At 40.8% G+C, this 23,567-nt stretch overlaps 1 protein-coding gene across 6 annotated transcripts in view; it reads left to right on the top strand.

Annotated features, from left to right (window-relative positions):
* LOC117384035 (DNA-binding protein SATB1) overlaps positions 1 to 23,567 on the top strand; it is a 113,424-nt gene that overhangs the window by 26,691 nt on the left and 63,166 nt on the right. For 4 of the 6 annotated variants that reach the window (XM_055227854.1, XM_055227852.1, XM_055227853.1 and 1 more), the window contains exons 2-5: positions 6,371 to 6,714; positions 14,439 to 14,615; positions 17,935 to 18,061; positions 22,897 to 23,020. In XM_055227854.1, the coding sequence (XP_055083829.1) occupies positions 6,396 to 6,714; positions 14,439 to 14,615; positions 17,935 to 18,061; positions 22,897 to 23,020 (747 nt within the window). In that variant the 5' untranslated portion in view covers positions 6,371 to 6,395. Of the gene's footprint in view, positions 1 to 5,077; positions 5,162 to 6,370; positions 6,715 to 14,438; positions 14,616 to 17,934; positions 18,062 to 22,896; positions 23,021 to 23,567 lie in introns of those variants that run through there. The other 2 variants (XM_033981304.2, XM_055227855.1) reach the window with 2 other exon arrangements.

Raw genomic sequence — 23,567 nt, 5'->3', positions numbered from 1 at the left:
TTTTGTCTGACAAGTATTGCAATTGTGTTGAGCATTATCATTTGAGAAAAAAAAGGGGGAAAAAATCAAATATGAACTGATAAACTAATACAAGAATCCTGTACATTTTTGAACCTGTTTGTAGAGGTGTAAACAACAGGAACAATAAGATGTTTGTTCTATAAAAGGGGTAATTTTATGATCTAAATATTCGCAGCCTTTGTGATTTGATAAGTGCACCCACTCAGATGCTGTTGTATTGCAATCCTATATGGTTGTAATAGGTGTACTCACTTCCTCTGTACCGCTTGTGGTTTCCTGTTCTTGACTCTCTGGACAGATGTGATGCTTGTTTTGACTTTGATAGATGTTGATGCAGTCTGTGAAGGACAAAACATTATTGAGTAAAACAGTAACACCCTATTGCAGCTATGATATTTAGCCTCATTTTAACTGCTTCTATGACACAGAGAGGCTTTTTTGTGAACACAAATCAAGCTCTGAAATAACATAAATGTGTGTGTTGGACGTGTGTAATCGTGGAGGCAGGATTGTCACCTAATGATGTCACACGCTGGAACTAATGGTTTTGAATTCTGGAGAGAGATGGACTAAATATGCTGGATTATCAATGTGCGGAAGAAACAAAAGAATGTGTTTGATGAATACATTTAAACAATGTTAATATAAAGCTAAGAAAAAATCAGTTTAGGGACCTTTAATGAAACCTATACAGAGGGTTAAAAGACCTAACACAGGAAATTCAATGTTAGGGCCTTTTTCTGAGAGTTCATGATGGAGGTTTTGTTTAAAGTATTGTGCAAAATTTATTTTTTAAGCTTCCTACCATGTTATAATGTTGTTCCCTCATTAAAAAATAAAGATGTGTGAGTATTTTAGCGATTTCCTGGGCCCTATTCAAACTCTCCTTATGGTTAGCTTTAAGATTCTGTGCAAAGCTCCGCCCACAAGCTTACATCATCCACGCTCCCACACGACAATTCTCCATAAATACACAAAAACATGATACAAAACTGTGCACTATAACTTCACAAACCTGGCGGGATGTGCAGTAGTTTTATTAGCAGGATGATTGTGTTGTGATAGCGCTCTGAAGGGGGAGTGACTTAACACAGAGAGCAAAGGGAGGAGGACGCAGAGTATCAAAAATGAAAGCAAAACTTGTAAAATATGTTAATACATTGTTTTCAGTGAATATTTTCAAAACAATATGTTATGTATTAGCAGTTACTTCCCCACGTAAACCTCCCCCTTGAAGTGATCCAGGTTATATTAACAACTGTGTAAACAACTGTGTTATTCACGGATATCTAAGCTAAACTAAAGACACAAATTGTATATTTATAGTAGCGTTTCACAAATTAATATTCAAAGCAGTGGATAGTTTTTATTTAGATTTTTTGAGGTGATATCCGATTTTTGTCTTGCCGTAGTGGCCGATAACCAATATTTTGCGATACCGATATGAAGCTTTTAAAATCCATAATAAAGCTTACAGTTATATTATTTATGTTAAGCTATACTAAAAGTTAAATTCACAACATCTTCACACAATGTATTTACTTCTAATATAAAATTATTTGTGGCATAATTGTGTAAACAGTCATAGTTATACTAATTAAAAAGATGCACAGACAAATAGGAATGGGCACAAAAATATCGGTGCTAAATATCGACTACATTTTCAATATTTAAAGGGCCCATATTACGCTATTTTCTGAGCTATGTTATAATGTTGTTTCCTCATCAAAAACATACTTGTAGTTGTGTTTTGTTTCATTCACACATGTTTTACACAAAAATTCTGCATAGTTAGGCTGAGTTCTTTACCCAAACAGAAAACACTCTGTTCCACGTTGTGATGTCATCATGTGGTAATACAGGAAGTGCTCCACTGTGTTTTTAAACTCCACACACTTTCACAAGAATCGTTTGGAATTGCTCTGAAATTGCCAATCTCTACTGAACAAAAGGTAAAAGTAGCTGTTAACTTGAAAACTACCACTTCATGACATCACAAGGTGGAACAGAGCATTTTGAGCTTTGGAGATGTTACAGACTAATAAACCAGGATTACTCAAACACGTGCGAATGAAACAAAACACAACTCCAGGTCTGTTTTTGAGGAGGTAACAGCCATTATAACATGTGTCAAAGCTCACAAGAGTCCATTTGGTATAATACAGGCCCTTTAACCAATACCGATATCTGAGGTAGCTTCCGATATCGCAGATGACCACTAACCCATCACTAATTCACTGCGTAATTGCACAACCCAACAGGACGATTTGACTGCACTAACCCTTCTGATGGGTGAGCACAGACAATAGTGACACTGGCGCATATTGACGCAGCGGTGAACATTTGCTGGTTAATAACGATGATAAACTGACTGAAGAATAACACAAGCACATTAAGAGCTTTCCAAACACGGCTCCGAGTGCGTCTTACCTCATCGGAGTTCAGCTGCTGTTGTCAGTGTCAACACAGATTAGCCTTTTAGTGTTTAGACAGATCCAGTCCCACATAACGCACTGTCTCCTGCGCTGTAGTTCACCAGAGGAACGGTGAGGAAGAACAAAAAGACAATGGAATGTTATGGGGGGAAACAAGCTGCTAACATGCTACATACCCATAGCTAATAGCTTTTTAGTGACTGTTCACAAGAAATACCTCAATTCAGTAAATCAATAATACAAATCAGTGCTAAACTTGCCGCATTTACTCACAATTCAAATTTAGTTTTCATACTTAAAGGTGTAATGCGTAACTTTTCTATTGGAATATCTGCCACCAACTTATCTCCATGGTAATGCTTTTACTTTGCCTATATTGTACCACAGCGTGAGATTAAACTTGTGTACCTCCATGGAAACAAGTTACAGGTCAGATCTGTGGAGAGGCGAAGTCAAATTAAGATTTCATGATTTAAACGTATTTTGGAGCAATAAACAACAGATGTAATTGAGGAAATCCGAGGTAGATATGCTTAATGCCACACAGCGGAACCTTCCAGCAAGCAATATCATCTCCATGGAGACAGAAGACAGACTGTCCACCTGAAAAGTTACATTATGGAATTGGAATCGTTTATAAAGAAATAAAATAAGGCTCAGTGGCTTGATAGGTTTGCCTTTATTTTTCTATGATGGTAACTGAACTGAAATCTGTAGTTAATTAACTGGATAAAAAGATACCTATATAGAGAAGTATATAAATTATGAAGAGCCCTCTTTATTCTCTAGGAGGACATGCATTAAAGGTTACATAAAGGAGGATAGGGCAGATTAGGGGGCACCCAGTTCATGTCTTTATATATTATTATCTATATACATCAGCATCTATAACCTCAAAAAGCTCAAAAGTTAAAGCCTCTGTGTTGTATTAAAGACAGTTGGTGTGTTTGACCATATCCACCTGCGTTCACCTCACATGCACTCCCTCGCGCGCGCACTCTCATGGTCACCATCAGGCTCAATGTAAAGCGTGCGCGCACGAGGATGCCCGCCCGGGGAGCGCGTGCACGTCTCCTCCTCACTCATAAACGCCGGGCGCGCGCATCCCTCTAATCAAGCTGATTAAAAATTCCTCCGAGCGCGCGCAGCCGGGGCTCGCAGCAGCTGTTCCCACGGTGTGTGCGTGTGTGTGCGTGCGTGTTTGTGTGTACGCCTATGTGTGTGTGCGTCTGTGCGTGGATCCGTGCGTGCGTGAGTGTGACTTGTTCCCAGTCTCCGTCCACTTTCTCCACTTTATTAGTGTCCTCCAGGACTTTGGGGCCCCATAGAAGTGCTCGGGGATGCGGAGGAACCAGCCCGTGTTTGCGACGCTTTTATTGCCTTTCTCTCTGGCACACTCTCCCCTCCGCGCCCGCCGCTTCCACACAAACATACCCCCTCCTTTCTTCTATTTTCCCCCAAATTCTTTAGCCCACTAGCACGCCATTAGAAGCGGAGGAGGACCGGGGGAAAGCGGCGGTAGTAGGCAGGCAGGAGAGCCAGGCTGGTATAGAGGCAGAGGCAGAGGCAGCGCGGCGGACGGAGCGGAGAGAGACGCGGAAAGCAGCGGAGAGGCGGGAGCGATGAGTCAATACAACTAATCATTTAATGGGGACAGAGCGGAGTGTACGCGGAGCGAGAGGCAGCGAGGCAGGAGAGCACAGGCAGCTGCTGCCGGACCGGGCGCTATCATCTTCCCCCCTCGACCGCCTGGACACCTTCCACCGCTGCTCCCGCTCCTCCGGCACTCGGGCACATCCTCGGCGAGCCTCCTTCGACCTCCTCCTTCGAAAGTAGACGGCACTTTTGCACTTCGCCGTGTTGTTTGAATTTGTCGAACCTGCTCCGACCTCCTGCCCGCATCCACCGCGAGTTAGCAACAAGAGCACGCTGTCATTATTATTATTGTTATTGTTTTTTTCCCGCCTCTACAATTCAGCTAAAGCGACGACAAGCTGTTTTTTTTTTTAGCTCGTCTGTGGAGATAAACCCCGGGGTGTTTCGGTGTCGGTGGCCAGGTTTGAGCAGCTCCGCGCCCGGGCTGCTGAGCTCTCTCACTGCCCGCCTGCTAACTGCTCTGCTCGGGCGCCTTCTCGCTGCCGCCCGCTGCCGCTGCCGCTTCCTTCCGCGCTTACCGTTTGTGGATGTACGCCGCGAACTAGAAGCACAAACTCGGCTTCAGTTGTACCCGTGGACGCTGCTACCTTACCCTCCCGTCTTTTTCACACCCCCCCGTGGTTGATGCCGCTGTTTCTGGAGCTCGTAGTCGCCGTGTTCCGTTGGTGGATGGTGTTAGCTAACGGTAACGGTTGGGGGACGCGGTGAGTGAACGAACGAACGAACGAACGAACGCGCGGGCACAGAGGCAGAGCTTTACAGCGGAGAGCGGCATGTCACGGTCCGCCTCGACCTCGCTGCTTTCCCACTGACCGCGGAGAGTGTTGTTTTGTGCGGAAGAAAAAAGCAAAGCGATCCGCTGCCATGCATACGTAGAGACGGGAGAGGCAGAGACAGGAGCCGGCTATAGCCCCAACCGGAGTTACTGTTTTTGGGGCTTGTTTTGGTTTTGGAAGCTTTTTTTTTTCTACCCTGGACAAACTTGAAGAAGAGGAGACGCGGTGCAGGTGGCGTTATATGCTCTCCAGTGCTGAAGGGCTGTGTTTCAGGTTTGTGGATGGGTTTCACAGTAAACTTATCCCACTTATTTTACTCAAATTTAAAAAAAAAAGAAAAAGAAAAACAGTGAGTATTTTGTTTGTGTTATGAGGTCATTTCCAAACCCTGACCTGGATCTGTGCTCCACTCGGGTCTAGCTCTCTGTGCCCCTCCATTCTCGCAGAATTAGTTGCCTCATTGCGCGTTATGAATGGGGGAGTTATGATCTTTGGAGTGGGGGTGGATGAATTTGCTCATTTCACTCTTTGACAATGTGTTCTGGTTCAGTGCTTCAACCTTGTATACGCCAAAGTATTTTAGCCGTCATAAGAATGCAATATGAACACAAACTTTACACTTACAAATGTGGATTTCAGAAAGTGTTTGGTGAGCGAGCAGTTCTGGCTTAGTTTTTCCCCTCTTTAACTTTTGATGACCCCATGAGTCAGCAGATGTCCACAACTGACCCGAAGCTAGTCTGCGCAAATGTACCTTTTATTTTCAGAGTGATGCACCTGTCTTCTGTATTATATTTTGATTGCCCAAAACTGCATCATAAATTTTACATACACACAACACACTGGCTGGAGAATGCCTCTGGTCTCCTCAGTGGCGTGCGTAGCAACTCAGCCTTATGCTGTATTCATTCATGTGGAATTTCTCTGCAAATGAATGTATTTGAACTAAAAGTAGGGCTTGTTTTGCCCCCCTGCGCACACGGGTCTAGTGGGACGCACATACATAAAACATGCGTTGAAAAATAGGAACATTAGTGCTGCACGAAAACGTCACCGCGGCCAACTTGTTTAAACTGAGCCGAGATGACAGTCCCCACGTCACCACTCTGCGCTCCAGACATTACTTAGACTGTTAAGGCAGTAAAATATGTCTTTTTCACTAGACTTATTTTATAAACACAAACACACACACACACTCGCACAGAACACACATTTGTCTCATTTCTGATTCACTGATTAGATATACTGTGCCTTCCCCGCAGGTACCACCATATTACTCATGAATTTGAAATAAAGCAGTAACTCAGTCATGAAAGACAAACACTAAAATAACACAAGCGATGTGGAGAAGAGTGAGTGAAAGTTGTGTGTGGGAGTGTGTGGCAGTGTTGAGTGTTGCAGAGTGTGTTCTGCGAGCATGCCTCTTAAATGTAACATCTCATCTGTGGACATGTTTGCTGACTCACTGTTGTCTGTGCACAGGTGATAGTAAGCTGAGGAGCTGAGAATGATGGAACATCTCAGCGAGACGTGTCTGGGCAAAGAGAACTCGGAGCTGGTGAGCAGCATGGCAGAGGCCAAGGGCCCGACGGCCAAACTGGCCCGTCTGGAGAATGGCCCGTCGGTGCCCGGAGCCCCTCCGGCCAAGCTGCCCCGCCTGGAGCAGAACGGGCCCAGCACTCCGAGCGGCCCGCCCGCCAAACTGCCGCGCCTGGAGCAGAACGGCAGCCCCCTGGGACGCGCTCGCCTCGGCAGCAACGGAGCCAAACTCTCCGGGATCCCGTACAAGCCCAGCAGCCACCTGCTCAAGTCCTGCCACAAGAGAGGTGAGAGGCCACAACCTAACTGTCATGTGTCATGTGACTCTCTGTCAGATACTCACACACTGACTCTGTACACAGCACATATACACACACTGAGTCAGTACACAGCACATATACACACACTGAGTCAGTACACAGTACATACACACACACTGAGTCAGTACACAGCACATACACATATACTGACTGTACACAGCACATATACACACACACTGAGTCAATACACAGCACATACACACACACTGAGTCAATACACAGCACATACACACACACTGAGTCAATACACAGCACATACACACACTGAGTCAATACACAGCACATACACACACTGAGTCAATACACAGCACATACACACACTGAGTCAATACACAGCACATACACCCACTGAGTCAATACACAGCACATATACACACACACTGAGTCAGTACACAGCACATACACACATACTGACTGTACACAGCACATACACACACACTGACTCAGTACATGTCATTCTACAGTACTGCAGTGTTACAGCAGAGGTAGTATTTATCCACAGGACAGGGCAGCCTCTTGTATTTAAGCAGAAAGCATTATTTATGACGCATGCACTTTTCTAATATAACCTGGATCTCTTACTGTTGTGTGTTTTGTGTCATTTTATTTTCTCAGTAAGTTACGGCTTTATTCAACATTTCAGTTGCTTTATTAAACATGTATTAACACATTCATCATGTTACTAAACCTTTTCCACCAGTCCAAAACTCTACACTGACTTGAGTGTTATACTTCAATAACACATTAGAAAATAGCTATTTCAGTGAAAGCCACATGTGTCTGTGGTCCATTCAAGTAATAATAATACAGTTATTACAATAACAGACAAACAAAACACACAGCTGTAAACAAAGCATATTTTTATTTAAGTGTTGCAAAAGAAAAAAAAAGAAGAAAATAAATCATATCACCACCAAAAACAATCCACATTCTGGACAGCCTGACATTCTAATGCTAGTTTCTATCCATATCAGCAGTAGTGACAACACCACATTATAAACGTCTTTTAAATGACAGTGGTATCAGTAATATTTTCACTTTTTTTTTAAGCTGCCCCAGTCTGTGTGGCCATGTGTCATTCCCAGTTTGTCTTCAGTGCATCAGAATGGCCTTTTTCAACAGACTCATGAGTGAAAATTATTGTTATATATATTTTTAAATAAAGCTAAAAAGTTGATTTTGTGAGCATTACTATAAGTCCGCATACATTTATGGGCCTCACTATGGTTTTTAAGTTCTTAATATTGGTATCGGCAAAACAACAAGACAAATGTATTAAAAAAATAATAATTATAATTGAACCAGCCCTACATACACACCCCCTCCCCTCTAATCACTCCCAGCCTGCTACAAACCTCCCCAGAGCCCTCAGCCCTCACCCCCAAAGCTGCACACATCCTCCCTGCCTCCCTCAATCCTCCCTCCCGTCTTCCCTCACTCAGACAACAACCCTCTTGCTCCTGCTGCATTTGTTTGTCAAGGCAAACTTTGGGTCCTTTAAGGCTCGTTTCCGTTTAACCTCCCCGTCGAGATGGTGACATAGAGCTTTAATATGAGCGCTGTCATCGAGTGAAAAACACTTTACGGCCGCGCTTTCCGAGGTCGGGAAAATGAACGCTACAGGTTGGGAGCGCTCTCTTGGCTGATGGATCTTGTTTGTTTGTTGATTTGGCGCGTGGCGTGAGCTTTTCTGGGCAAAAGGGACCAGCCGCTCTTGGAAAGGAGCTGCGAGCGTCCTCCGATGGGCTGTTGCTCTTATCCGCTCCTTATTCTCTGTGTCACGCTCAGCTCCGAAACACTTTATTTTTCATTTGCACCCTGGCATCCTGCTACCACGATACTCCTCCCATTTCTATTGTTTATAACCGATTGCCGTTAATTCTCATACCAATAACGAAAGCTGGTTGGTTTAGTGTAATGAGTAATGTTGCGATTCTAACAGGGCTGTGCAATTAATAATACTTTTAAAACTGGAGCTGTTGTCCTTTAGGAGGCCTCTCATGATAATTACTATGTCGATTTATCATTCAGTATATGAGCAACATTGGAACAACATATTTTGGGGTTCAGTATTTAGAGTGTGTACATTTTCTTTGCAAAAGTGGGGACACTTTTGTAACATTTTCTTAACACCATAATTTATTTGAGCTGTCAAAGGTTGAATAAGTAACTTTTAACTGTTAATCTGCTATTTATTAGTTGCAGTTAATGTTTCAGTTTTTCAGTGATACTCTTTAGTTAAAAATACTGGGATTATCCTGCTTTAGGGTTATGTCAGTTACAAAAAGTAGTTTCAGTATTATTGTTTATCGCAGAATTTCTCTGTAGCAATATATCTTGGTTCAAATTTTATATCGTGACAAACCTGTCCTGTCTTATTCTTCATAAAAAACGCTAACTCTGTAGTTCAGGTCTCCACAAACATGTTCTGAAAGTTTGTGAGAATTGACATAAATGGCAGCTCTAATCACAGTTAGATGTTTTTCCCAAAACGTTCATACCTAGTTCATAGTAGTTTTTGGGCAAGATTCTAGTCATTTTGAAAGCTTTTGCCAGTGCCTCTTTTAGTTGATTCACATGACATGTTTTTAGTTGACCGAGAATTTCTTTAGTTGACTACAGTCCTAATCACAATTATTGGTCCAGGCTGAAAATAATAGTAATTCAGTTGTTAATGGTATGAGCACTAGTTTAGGCCCTCAGAACCTGGAGCAAAACTACTGGTCCAATCTACAGTGGCTCACAAAGCATGACTCACAAAAACATTACTAATACACAATAATAATAAGACTACGCTTTTAAAGCCCATGGATAATTTTTTTCAATAATCTCATTTTCAGCTATGACTCAAATAATCGTGATTATTATGATTCATACTTTAATTCTATAATTGAGCAGCCCTGAGCGGGACTTTTGGTCAGGAGTCACCAGCAAACAAGTTGCTGATTGATTTGAACTGGTTACCATCTGGTTCAAAAACAGCAACCTAACCTATACTTAACTAATGCCCAAATCCCCAAAGTACACTTAGTATGCAACTATAAAGGAGAAACTTTTGGGCTTAACATTTTGTGAAAAAAAAAGTGAATATTTTAATTCCAAAAAAGTTAAGCCTGAAAATTGCTCCTTTTTAGTATTGAGCTCCACCCAGCTCTGGAAATGTCTTGATATCAAATTTTAGTGTTGGAATTATTGTGAGAAGAAACGATTATTTACTCTTGTCACCAAAATCAGACAAACAATAGTAAAATCCTTAATAGTCTTTTGTTCACATTGTCTAATGGATCACCTTTCCTCTAGAATATGGCCTGCTTTATGAAATCAAACTTTATGAAGGATAAAGTCAAATTCATGTAGCACAAATTAGAAAGCAGGTTTACATTTCTCAAGTAAACGTTAAATAGAAGTTTGACTGAATCTTGTTTTTGAAAAAGGCTGAATGATTTGGGAAAGATATCTAATTTATATTGTCATACCAACTCTGCGATTGCAATTAAATTTGCAATGTATGCTTAAATAAAACTTAAAGTAATTCCATGAAGAACTGACAAAAAAACTGAACTATGAACTGATAAACTAGTACAAGAATCACATTTCAGAACATGTTTGTACAGATCTAAACTACAGGGTTAGCAGTTTTTATGCAGAATAATTTCTTCCACAAACAACCAAATCTCCTGTCTTATAGTACTTTATATACTGCAGCTTTTACTTATTGCTCTCGTTCAATTGCATAGTTCATACAAGAATATCATGACTTGAATTATCACGACTATCATTGAACTAATCTTGATTTTTCTACCATCCCCATGATCCCTGCACAGCCCTGTCAGAGCTTTCCTGTCTGGGTGCATGTGGGGCAGGAGCAGTCTATTCCCCAGAGGCCGCGCGTTGGCCGTCCCACACTAACCATTGTGTCCAGAACCAAAACAATATTAGCCGCAGCCGCGTGTGGGCTAGCAGCAGACAAAGCCCGTATTGATCCCCCCAATGAACCTACACAGCAGTCTTTATTGTTAGATCTTTATCTATTAAAATGAGCGTGGAGAAAAAGTGGCTCTTTCAGCACATTCCCTCGCATCTGTCAGCCCATCGATTGTTTGGGCCCAGCCATCTCCACCAAATATCCGCGTTTTATGTATCTCTCCTCGTCAGGAGCACAAAAGGGAACGCGAGGTCACACCGGGAGAATGGGCGGTTAAACAAACTGCACCTGTTAATTGGGGTTAATACATGGGGGGGTAATTGACTACGCATGGTCTGAGTGGTTCTGGGGATAGTGTACAGGACTTCACATGGACATGCTACATGGAAACACTACATTGATACGTCACTAATAAATAAGTCTATAAGCGCCGTACTGTTTATAATAGCTGATGACAATGAAAAACCTTGAAACTATGAATGGAGTTATATATTGGTTCCAGTATTGGTATCAGCCAATATAAAGATACAGGTTCTTTGATATATGTATCAGCCGATATCAATACTGATATTTTTGTCGATGTGCCATTCTCTGTGTGCCCCTTTTGAACAGACTAACGAGCCAAAATTAAAACAGAAGAAGTTAATTTGTGATCGTTACTTTAACTTAAGTTTGTGGACTTCGATAGGGTTTTGAAAGCTAATACTTCAATATCGACAAATATCGGTCACAGCAGCAGGCCAGATCAGATATTGGTATCGGCTCAAGAAATCCATATCGGTCCATCCCTATTCAAAACCTTACTGTGAATGGGCTGGCCTCTCCACAGACCTGACTCCAAACTTGCCCCAGTGGCGGGCACACATCTGCTGCTGTTCCCATGGAGATGTTCTTGCTTTAGCTGGAATATTCCACAGTATGGCATAAAAAAACTATCAATCTCTATAGAGAATAGGGCTGTAGTCAATTAAAGAAATTCTTGTCGACTAAAAAGGGGGTGTGGCAAAAGTTCTCAAAACTATTATGGATCTTTGGTACTTGACTCAAATTGCACTCACAAGACTACACCTGCAGGGGGAGTTCAGGCAAAAACTATTGTTTAGGCAGAAAAAAGAACTATGTATTTATATAAAGATTTAATTTGACTCATTAATCAATCAAACAACTAAAGCAATATAGCCCTAACGGAGGATTTTCATACAGGTGATGATGCTTCTGTAAAATTTAACTAGAAAATGCATTTTGTTTTATCTTTGTAATTACTAGGCCTATCCACATGAAACAAAAACTGGCACAAACTTCAGCATCTTCTCTGTCAGTATAAATAACCAGAAGTGAAATTATGTTTTTTCATAATAGCTTCAAACGTTTGTGGAATCAATCCCAAACAAATAAACTTAATTACATAGGGTTTCCATATGTCCTTTCCTTATTGAGAGAGTCGTAAAGCTCTTTAATGCCCAGTGTCCCAGGAATAAGTCCCCATAGTGTGGCATTTGGCACCTTGTCCATTTATTTATTTGATCCCATTTTTACGATTCACTGGCTTGTTTTTGTCAATGCTCAAATTTTGTGTTATTCTTTGTCTTATTGCAAGCTGTTGTTTTTGGTCTGTTGTCTTTCTCCAATAGGTCGCATTCACTTCCTAGAGTTTGATGATGTCATAATTCAGATGGAGGGTAGGAGCCTGTATAACTCTGGCAGATTAACGTCTTTTGATGGAAATATCCAAATTTATAAACCATAAATGTTATCAACCTTATCATTTTTTTGGGACTGGCTCTATGAACTTACCATATTAATCTTATGGCTTAAAGTCAGCTGACAACAATCACGTCTTTGGGGTTGAATAATGGTACATTGAACTTTCTGCCAGTTTTTGTTTCATGTGCATAGGCCGAGTAATTACAAAGATATTAATCATAAACCAGGTCAACACATCTGCAATCTGACAGTTACACAGCAAATTCCACCTGAGAATTCTGACCTCCAGCTCAGTTTAAAGTGCACATGACAGATTAGACTCATTTCACCAGCACAAAGTTAACATAGCTATATTTAAGATTTTACTAAAAGTTTTGCCTAGTTTTTAAGTTGTGTGTGACATACGTAGAGGTAATTTTATATAACTGTTACCTAGCAACCGTGATGCTAACAAAAAGATCAGAAATTGTCTATATTGCACAATAGACAAGACAAGACATTTATTTTGTTAAATACATGTTTAAAATGTCAGAAAAATGCTTTCCTTGCACATAAATTGTCTCTGGATGGAATTTTCGGTGTTGATGACATAAGTAGAGGGAATCTGTTTTAGAACTCGCTGCTACTTCCTGTATTTTTGCACTTTCTTTTGTACTTTTTCTGATGTAAAACTATGATAAATATTTACGGTAGAGACTATCCCACCAAACCAAGAATGTTGTGGTGTCACGTGAACGCAACCTATAGTCTAGTCTTGCTTTATTAAATAGCGTGTGTGAGAAAGGCTTTCTTGTGTGCATCTGAATAGCAGACGCTCCCCTCCTCTTGCAGCCTGGATGTTATTGCAGCCTGCCCAGCACACTGGCGGATCCACACACACAGTAGTCCCCTGTAAACAGACAGCGGAGCCTCTGTTGGCTCAGAATAGTGTGCACAGGGGGAAGAGGTGGTCAGACCTGGAGCGCTGCATCATGGGAAGATGATTTGAGGTTGGCAGACAGCACAAGCACAGCACCTCCTCGGCAGCACATCATAAAACAGGCGAATGCTCAGCTGTTTATGTAAAGGGTAACACTACAGGAAGAGACGGGATAGTATCATAATCAATTATAGAAGAATACATGTTGGTAGTACATGTTACATTAGAAAACAAAGCTTGTAAATTCTACTGAAACCAAATGAAACACTGAAACATTATGCAACATTTTGGAGCTTTCTACCATGTTATAAAGTTGTTCCCTCATCAAAAATATGCCTTAAGAGGTTTTATATGGCATCCATGCTTGTTCGAGCAATCTAGCGATCTCTCCCAGGCCCTATTTGAATCCTGCTTTGGTTTAACACTGTGATTCTGTCCCACAAACCTACGTCCATGCTCCCACACGACCGTTTTTCATAAATATACAAAAACATGATACAAAACAATACACTACAACTTCACAAACCTGATGCGATGTGGAGTAATTTTATTTGCAGGATACATGCTGATTGTAGCGCTCTGAAGGGGGTGTGACTTAAGGCGGGGAGCAAAGGGAGGTGGGGCATCAAAACAAAACTGAAACTTCGCAATTAAATATTTTAATGCATTACTTTCTGTGAATATAGCATTTTCAATTCAATAAAAGGTAATATGGTGATCTAAATATGTTATGTGTTAGCAGTTAATACCTCCTCTTTAAACATGTCTAATTTTTCTGTTTGGGGTTTTATAAAAATAAAAAAAAAATACGTATGGAGTATGTGATGGTGTATGTGGTTGGTTACCTAGCTACCTCTAGCTCACCTACTAACAGGATGGCTGCCAGTTCAAACCTCTCTAGTTTACTTGTTACTACAGTTGCGCGAGTCTGTTCCAGTCCTACTGATTGTGGCTGGTTAGGGCATCTGGTGCAATAAAAAGGTAAAAACAAGAGAATAAAGAATAAAATTTAAAATATTACAATACATTTAGTTTCTTCATACAGGGACATCTACAAAAACTCCATAAAGACTTGTCCAAAAGTTACATTGTTGATTACATAGTTCCAATAAAAAAATCATTTGTATTGTGTGCCTCCTGCAGGTAACATGCTGCCGGTGTTCTGCGTGGTGGAGCACTTTGAGAACCCGATGGACTTCGACAGTAAAGAGGAGCATGCTGAGTTTGTCCTGGTCAGGAAGGACATGCTGTTCAACCAGCTCATCGAGATGGCCCTGCTGTCCCTGGGCTACTCCCACAGCTCCGCCGCACAGGCCAAAGGTGAGGTGATACATTCTGTACATACCATAAAGTCACAAATAAACCCACAGCTACCTGCTCTACAACGCATTTTCATACACTTAGACATTTAAATTATAATAGTGTACTATGTTACTTTGGGGTGACAGTAGCTCAGTCGGAGTGCTCATCCTCGACAGTTTGCATTCCGCTTCTGACATTAAAAAAACAAAAAGCAAAAACGGTGTTAGTAAAGCGGTCAAATCACACAGTTTGGTCTCAATTGCCACAGATGAATGCTGTTGTTGTGTCCTTGGGCAAGACACTTCGCCTGCATTACTCCAGTGTCTGCGTACACATAAAGCTTTATTTGATCACAAAGATAACTGCACAAATCATGACTACCCTGCCCTGTAATAGGTTTATGGTTTCGAAAAGGACTCTGGGTGAGTTTGTAGTAAATTTAAATAAAAAAAAAAAATCCCCACCCCCCCAAAAAATTGGCAGGTAGCCCATCGATTTCACTGGATTCTAGACAATCGGCATGAAAAAATGGTCAGTCAATGTCCATTATGCTGTGGAGCATTCCAGGCAAAGCAATAACATTACCATGGTGACAAGCAGCCCTCTACCAAAAAAGTTACGTAGTACACGTTGTTCAGAATGTGAGCAGTGTGTGATTAGACCCAATAATAAAGTATATTTGTTATGTACTGCTTTATGTTGGGTTTTATTAATGTTTCCAAACAATACATATAGTGGTGCAGTTAGTAAGCATTCACCCTCCAGCCAGGAGTTGGCCCAGACAGATCTCACGGAGGCTAACTCTGTTGTTGTATCCATGGGCAATACGCTTCATTTACAAAATCCATTCCAGTTTCAGCAATATGGTTGATTGAAACAGAAAGGAAAAACACTTTGCGACTAGGGACCTCTGATAAAAAAGGAGCAATGGGACAGAATGGAGCTGGATACTAAATGCTAAATACAAACCTATTTCCATCATGCATATAACTGTGGTAGAACATTCTGATCACAGTAAATGAATGGATGATTGAAGTTTTTTTTTTTTCTGAAATAAATAAAACTACAAAATCCACATAAAGGTTTGTGCCGTGTGTGTGCTCTGGTGCGGCTGGTTCACTGCAGAACATCTGTCCATCGCTCCAGCCAAGCTCTCTTTATTAGCTCATTGTGTCTAGGGCCAATTATGCTCTGCTCTTTTGTGACTGAAATCATTCTAGCCAGCACAATTTGGAGCCGGGAGACAAACGCTTCACAGGGATCTGCTCTAACAGCCCACAAAATGTTTAGTGAGGTTTAGATTTTAGAATAGTCAAATAAGTGACCTCTAAGCTACAGGGAGGGTGTCCATGTGAGCATTGGTGTCAAAAATGCATTCTAATTAAGATTTAGGGTCAGTGTAATCCCATCTCAGATTTAAAATAATCCAGATAAGTGACTATAAATCATAACTGCCTGACGTTTTTAACTCAGATTATATTATAACAGTGTTTTGTATTACGTATTACTGAAGTCTAATATTCTTTTACTGATCCTTATGGGTGAAAATTTAAAAATGTTAATGTTAATGAATAAATAGTAAAAACTGGCAAAAGGAAAATGGTACAAACATCAAATTTATTATACTATGAAATTCATTGGATTCCTGTGTTATATATTTAGTTATAAAATGCACAAAATATATTTCAAAAGTTATTCAGTCCTTTTGGTTTTCCATATTATGGTAAATTTCAGCTTCAGTACAAAGTAGAAAAAGTATAACAAGTGCACTATAAAATCTAGTGAAACTGCTCCTTCTGACCAGTAGTACCTTCTGTATCGAGGACAAGTCTGTACACTGCCCTGGCTCCAGTTCATGTGAAGCGCTGTCATGCGGCGTGACCACAGCAGCCCAGTGCAGGCAGCAGATCTGAGGCGGCTGTAACACGGCCTGACACTCAGCCCAAATCTCACACACTCACTAATACTCAGGCAATACAACGTTCATATAGGAGCGCATGGGAACGTTACTCAGTTACAAAGTGTTACTCAGTCATACCGTGTTATAAGAGAGCATGAGAGGGTTACTCAGTCATACAGTGTTACTCAGGCTATACAGTGTTCCTATAGGAGCGCTTGAGAAGGTCACTTGGTCATACAGTGTTATAGGAGAGCATGGGAGGGTCACTCAGCCATACATTGTTTATATCAGAGAGCATAGGTGGGTTACTCAGCCATATAGTGTTACTCAGACAATAGAGTTTATATAAGAGAGAATGAGAATGTTACTCAGTCATACTGTGTTATGGGAGAGCATGGGAGTGTGATTCATATAGGGTTTATAATAGAGAGGATGGGAGTGTTACTCATACAGTGTTCATATGGAAGACCATAGGAGGGTCGTTCAGTCATACAGTATATGAGAGCATTCGAGGGTCACCGAGTCATACCGTGTTCATATAGGAGAGGATGGGTGGGTTACTCAGTCATACCGTGTTCATATAGGAGAGGATGGGTGGGTTACTCAGTCATACCGTGTTCATATAGGAGAGGATGGGTGGGTTACTCAGTCATACCGTGTTCATATAGGAGAGGATGGGTGGTTTACTCAATCATACAGAATATAGGAGCGCATAGTAGGGTTATTATGGCCCTCAGGAGTTCAGGGGCCAGACCAGCTGTTCTGCCTTTATTATGGTCTGTCTGTCAGCCCACTCCACACACTTCTGTTTCCCGGAGGTCTAAAGTTGTAAAAATAAAATAAAAAATAAAAATCATACCCAGGCAGTAATTGATTATATAACTGGTATCAAAACTAGATATTTTTTAATTATGATAATAGTTAGTGATAGTGTGAGATGGTATTTCATTGTTCATTGTCCCCAAAAGACAAAAAGCCCTTTTTCTGAGTCAGTCCGCACCTTTGGATGTGATGAGCTACTGTCAGCTTTTCCAACCACCACTTTCATACTAAAAATGGGTAGATGTTTTGCCCAATGACACAACAGCAAACTGCAGAGATATGATTATTCTACAAACCAGCCATAATCTGCATTAAAAAATTGTGAACATTTGTATATTTGTTTATGTTTTTCTTCACATAACAAGGTCAGGGAAGATCAGGTAGAAAATAATTGCCTGTGTGTTTTTAACTCTTTTGAATGCCAGACTAATGAAATTAAAAGCACATATCCTGTTGGAAAAGATTCATTTTTGTCAGTATCGGCCACCCCTAGTTACAGTGTCACCGTACATAGACCACAGTACATAAGAATCATTTCCCTGCTGTTCTTAGCTTACAGTACTAAACCTGATAAAGTCATATCCTAACCAGGTTCTCTGTGTGTGGTCGCTCCAGGCATGATCCAGGTGGGGAAGTGGAACCCTGTGCCCCTGTCGTATGTGACCGACGCCCCTGACGCCACAGTGGCCGACATGCTGCAGGATGTGTACCACGTGGTCACGCTTAAGATCCAGCTGCACAGGTACCAAACACAAACATATACTCCACTGTAAAGAAATGGCTTATGTCAATGTCTTCAATCAAAGTTTTTATGCTAGTTGAACCCTCCTGTTTTAAAAATGCTTAAAATACGATAAAATACCATACACTAGGGATGAATGATACGTCCGTTCCAATATCGGTATTGGTAGGGATGCATCGATCAAGCTTTTTCAGTACCAATACCGATATCTATACTTTGACTAAAAGAATCTGCCGATACCTGAAATTAACCAATACCATTAGCCAGTCTTATTACATTCTTCAAAAGGCCCAACGAGGATATTGGCTGAACTGACATCATGGGACTGATACCCAATCCAGCAAATTTTTCTGTATCGGTGCCAATATTCGATAATAGTATCAGTATTGGTGCATCCCTAATTTCTGGTAATGTTGGAGGATTTTCAGGCCCAATATTGAACATTTTGCCATTATTTGGAATGAATCATTTTTTCTAAGCTGCAGTCTCTGTGTGCCCATGTGTCACTCCCATGAGTAAAAATGGAAAATTGAGGAGCAAGGCTGAACATATTGCTGTATGTTTACACAACCTAGCAGCAAAGGTACTTTATATCCCAGATAAGTACATTTTATCATGATTAAGTTCATTTGTACACTGTCCTATAACTTAACCTAAATGTGTGGGTCTTACTATGGATTGTGAAATCTCAGTATTGGAAAATATTGGATATCACCACAACAGTAAGACATCACATTTATTTAGTTGATTATTTATTCAGTGTGATATTTTTGTTCCAATTATTGTCAGAAAAAACACAGTAATTTTTACAACAGTTGTAAAAGTCTTAGCGTGATTTTTTTTTTAAATTACCACAATCATTGACAAAACAAGCCAAAAGTAAGGAAACCTAAAATCTTAATCTAAAATGACTTAATAAAAGAAAGAAGTCCGCTGACCACAATAGGAGCTGACGTCACCGTAAACGTCATCACAACATAGAGCCTTGCAGCTGTTGTACCTCTGATGGATAGCTGCACTTCACGCTATCGTGTACTGGATTTTTTTACAAGAATAAAAATCCTTGAGCACTGAAACAGAACCTATTACTAAGTCACATTGTGCTATTGGGAGAGTAGAGTCAGAGCACTCACCCACCAACCTCAGACCAAGTGTATGTTGTTGTCGTTGTGTTGGGGAAGACACTTCACCCACCGTGCCTCCAGTGTCCAATGAGAGTGTGTTTGTCAGAGCAAATGTGAAAATGGATAGAAATGATCTCATGCCTAAAATCCAGCATGTATCTTAGGGCTGGGCCATATAACAAAAAATGTAGTTGTATTGGTAGATTTCAGCTTTTGATTCAATTTTCTTTTTTGTTTTCAGAAACAAAACAAAAAAAGGCTTTCAGAATTTATTTCACAAATATAGAAACAACAGACTTTTTAATTATCACCCTTTAACACTAAAGTAACCTAGTTTCATTCTCCAAAGTCAGATAGTCGTCTAACAAAACATCGACTTGTGCTGGAACCTCACCACCGATATCACATTATCTTAAAGTTACAAATATCGGTCTATGTCTGCACACATCCACAAACAAACGCTCTGATTCAGCTCCATTTTCACCTCCGCACGCCGCCGGGGCCCAAGGCGTTTCACACACTGCCCCCAGACACGACCCAGAATAGCACCATTACTCACACGCTCACACAGACGCTAACGCACAATACAGGGAAACGTACAGCACATATCCCGCACCGTCTGATTCTAGCACGGCTCGATAGGAACGCCAGAGCACCTACAATCATGAACAAACAACTATAAAAGCACAGTGCGGTCAGCCAGGCTATAAACGGCCACAGAGCATGAATACAAGTCTGTTCACAAAAATACTACACCTAAAAATATACATGCTGGTCCATACAAAATGCACTTTCAGACTCTAAAGAGGAAGTTGCTTGAATTTGGCTAGTCATATTAAAATAACATGGTTTGTCTATTTCTGCTTCGATCCTAATTAAAGGGCCCGTCCCCGATTTATAAAAATAGACCTTAGGGTGAGAATGAGACCGATGTCTACTGTCTGCATCTAATTATAGTTAGTTATATTATTGTTAGCTTAAGCGTGACAGCAAAACTCCACTCTGACCTCTGAAAGTTGTGAAAAGCGCTTATAAAGTCACTAGGATGCTTGGAATGCATTAGGTAAGTGAGTTATAAATTTGGACCACTACAAACTGTTTAAAATAAAATTCACTTTGAATGGAGGAATATTTTTTTTACGTTTTTAAGAAAGCAAAAACCAGGTACACAGCTTTTAAGAATGTACTGGACTATTATCCAAATTTTACCCATAGTGCCTCCAGTGTCCATGGACGCTGGTGTATGAATGAGAGTGTATTTGTCAGAACGAACATGACAGTGCCCCTAGCTATATCTTTTTTTCCCTCATATCGCTCGATCTTATTTTTTTTATTTGATTTTTTTCATTTTAAAAACAAAATCAAATGGGTTTCAGAATTAGCCTGATTTCTTCCTCCTAAGTCTGAACTCTGATGGTTGGCACATACCCAGCCTCTGCTAAATCACAATGTGGCTGAATGAAAGAAGTAAATACTAAAGTGTAAGCATTAGTGTTTGTCACGATACTAACGTTTCAAACTCGATTTCGATACTAAGGAATAGACTCGATACTCGATAATGATTCTGATGTCACGATAATTGTCTAATTTCTTTAGACAATAGAATGTGATTTTCAATACATGGTAGTACTTTCTTTTATATTCCCATGTGGCCTTATATCTGTGTAATCCCTCAGTCGTCCGGGCAAGTTCCACAGTGGACCATGGGTGTATACTAGTCTATGTGTCTTATACTTGTTCTGCTCAAGATCTCTCTAAAGCTGTTCAGGAAAGGTTAATTTCTGTCCTGTGAATGTGAATTTTGTAGTATCGATACTTCAACTGAGTATCTAGTCTAGACACTAGTTTTAGTATCAATAAGTATCTGATTTTTCATACTTTTGACAAGCCTAATAAGCAGAAACGTGACATAGAGCAGAACTAATATCTCCATCTTTTGTCCCATCTGAAGCCCCATACACGCCCGCCTCTTCTATGACAGATCTGGTCCCAATCTTATTACTCTAATTGCTTTGTATTTGTTGTCCCTCTTTCGCCCCAGCCGTCCTCCCCCACCCTCCCACCCCCACTGCACCGCACACGCCAGCTACACCTTAAACTGTTTCGCCGAGCACAACACGCCGGGAAGGTAGAAGTAACACGAAATAATAGTCGCCACATGCAGCTGATGTATAATTCATGCATCAATCCAGCAGATGTGTTGTATAAAGTAATTAACTAATCAGAACAATCAGGAGAGAGAGGAGCGCCGGAGCCGGGCCCAGGGAGGAGGGGGATATGAAAGGGAGGCGCACCAATCTCCAGATGCATCTGCCTCATGCGCCAAATGAAATCTGTCTGTGTGCGAGGGCCGACGCGTGCTGCAGGGGAACACAGGGGCCCGGGTGTGTGCGAGGGGCCCTGGATCAGCACCGCTCTACCTCTCTCTCCCTCTCTCTCTTTCTCTCTCTCTCTCTCTCTCCGTCTGATTGCTCTACTCGTTCTGCCAATTCATCAATACACTACAGTAGACAAGCCCGACACAGCAGCGGGGTAATAAAGTGACACTGGTGTAGTCTTGTGCTGCGGGGAAGCCATCGGTTATTGGTTTGAACTGGGAACAGAGTTGATACCTTAGTAACACATGGAAATCCTATCAAAGGGCATGTTGTTGTGTGTTGTGTTATACTTGCACGTATATAGGTAACAGACAGATTTCATTCGGCGCATCTCTTCTAAATCTTTTCCTGAGTGACCCTCGTTGGACAAATTGTAAAAAAAAAAACTCTTCACAGTAGCTTCTACTTATTCCACTGGGTCTTTGATAGCTGTTTATTTTTTCAGATTGGCTATCTGATTCTTATTTATTCTATTTTTTAGTTGAGTGTTTCTGAAAAGGGGAATTGTGAAATGATTGCTCAACAACATATTGCAAGTGACAGTGAAAATCAGAATAATGTATTAATGACCACACTGTAGCACTGCTTATTACTGACTTAAAAGTACAATATTATTTTTTTTCTGGTATGGGTCTGCCATCTGTTTGTCTCTGTATTCAATTACAGCTTGTTTAAAATACACTGGATAAACATAGGTTTGCTCTGAGTGGGCTTGCCTCTCCTCAGAACTGACCTGTAACTTGGGTGAGGGCTTTTACATTTCATAGAACCTACCGTTTTAACGTACTGTCTTAAAACTGACAGTTGCAACATTGATTACATTTGTTCTACGTTTGTGAAAGGCAGCGCAAACCAAATACTATTGATTTGAGAAAATATTGATACTAAAGAGTCACATTCACAGGACAGAAATGAACCTTTTCTGAACAGTTTTAGACTGATTTTGAGCTGTATCAGAACAAGTATAAGACACATAGACTAGTACACGCCTATGGACCACTATGGAACCTACCTGGACACTGAGGGATTACACAGATATAAGGACACATGGGAATAGAAAAGAAAGTACTATGATTTAATGTTGAAAATGACACGCTATTGACTAAATAAAGAGTCGAAGTCTATTCCTTAGTATCAAATCGAGTTTGACATTTTATTATTGTGACAACACTAATCTTAACACAGTTATCAAATTTGTACTTAATACTCTTATTGTACAGCTGTATGTAATAGAATATCATACAAACTGATCCTGATCCTGCATTATGTATCTGACAATGTCCTCCTTCTCTCCTCCCCCCTTTGCCCCTCCCCCTCCCGTCTGTCTCTGCAGTTGTCCTAAGCTGGAAGACCTGCCGCCCGAGCAGTGGAGCCACTCCACAGTAAGAAACGCCCTCAAGGAGTTACTCAAAGACATGAATCAAAGCTCTCTGGCTAAAGAATGTCCCTTATCACAGGTGCTGAAGCCCAGAACACAGCCTATAGTCCCTGCTCCACACTTAGCCCCAGACACATCCATCACCTCATGTTTAGCTGCACTCATCCGATGCCTTCATTTTGGTTCACTCATATCACAAATGCCTCCAGTACTTGAAAGATTTACACTACCAGTCAAAAGTTTGGACACACCTTCTCAGTCAACGTTTGTCTCTTTTTGTTTACTACTTTCTACATTTTATATACATACATCAACCATATGAGGCAAGATATATGGAATTATGTAGCAAAGGGAAAACAATATTTAATATTTTGGATTCAAATTCCTCAAAGTAGCTTTGTTGACAGTGCTGCAAACCTTTGGCCTTCATGATGAAGTCTCCTGAAATGGTTTTCACTTCACTGCTGTGCTTTCTCAGGGTCAAGAAATGCTGAAATAGCAAACCAGGGTTCAAAGCAAAGGGTGGATATTTCTTTATGTTTTTATGTTTGCTACATTTCATATGTCTTCAATCATACTTTTGATGCATCAGTGAGAATCTACAATGTAAATAATCATGAAAATAT

This window comes from Periophthalmus magnuspinnatus, chromosome 16 (genome assembly GCF_009829125.3).
Source record: "Periophthalmus magnuspinnatus isolate fPerMag1 chromosome 16, fPerMag1.2.pri, whole genome shotgun sequence".
Classification (NCBI taxonomy): Eukaryota; Metazoa; Chordata; class Actinopteri; order Gobiiformes; family Gobiidae; genus Periophthalmus; species Periophthalmus magnuspinnatus.
This window is presented reverse-complemented; position numbering and strand designations above follow the sequence as displayed.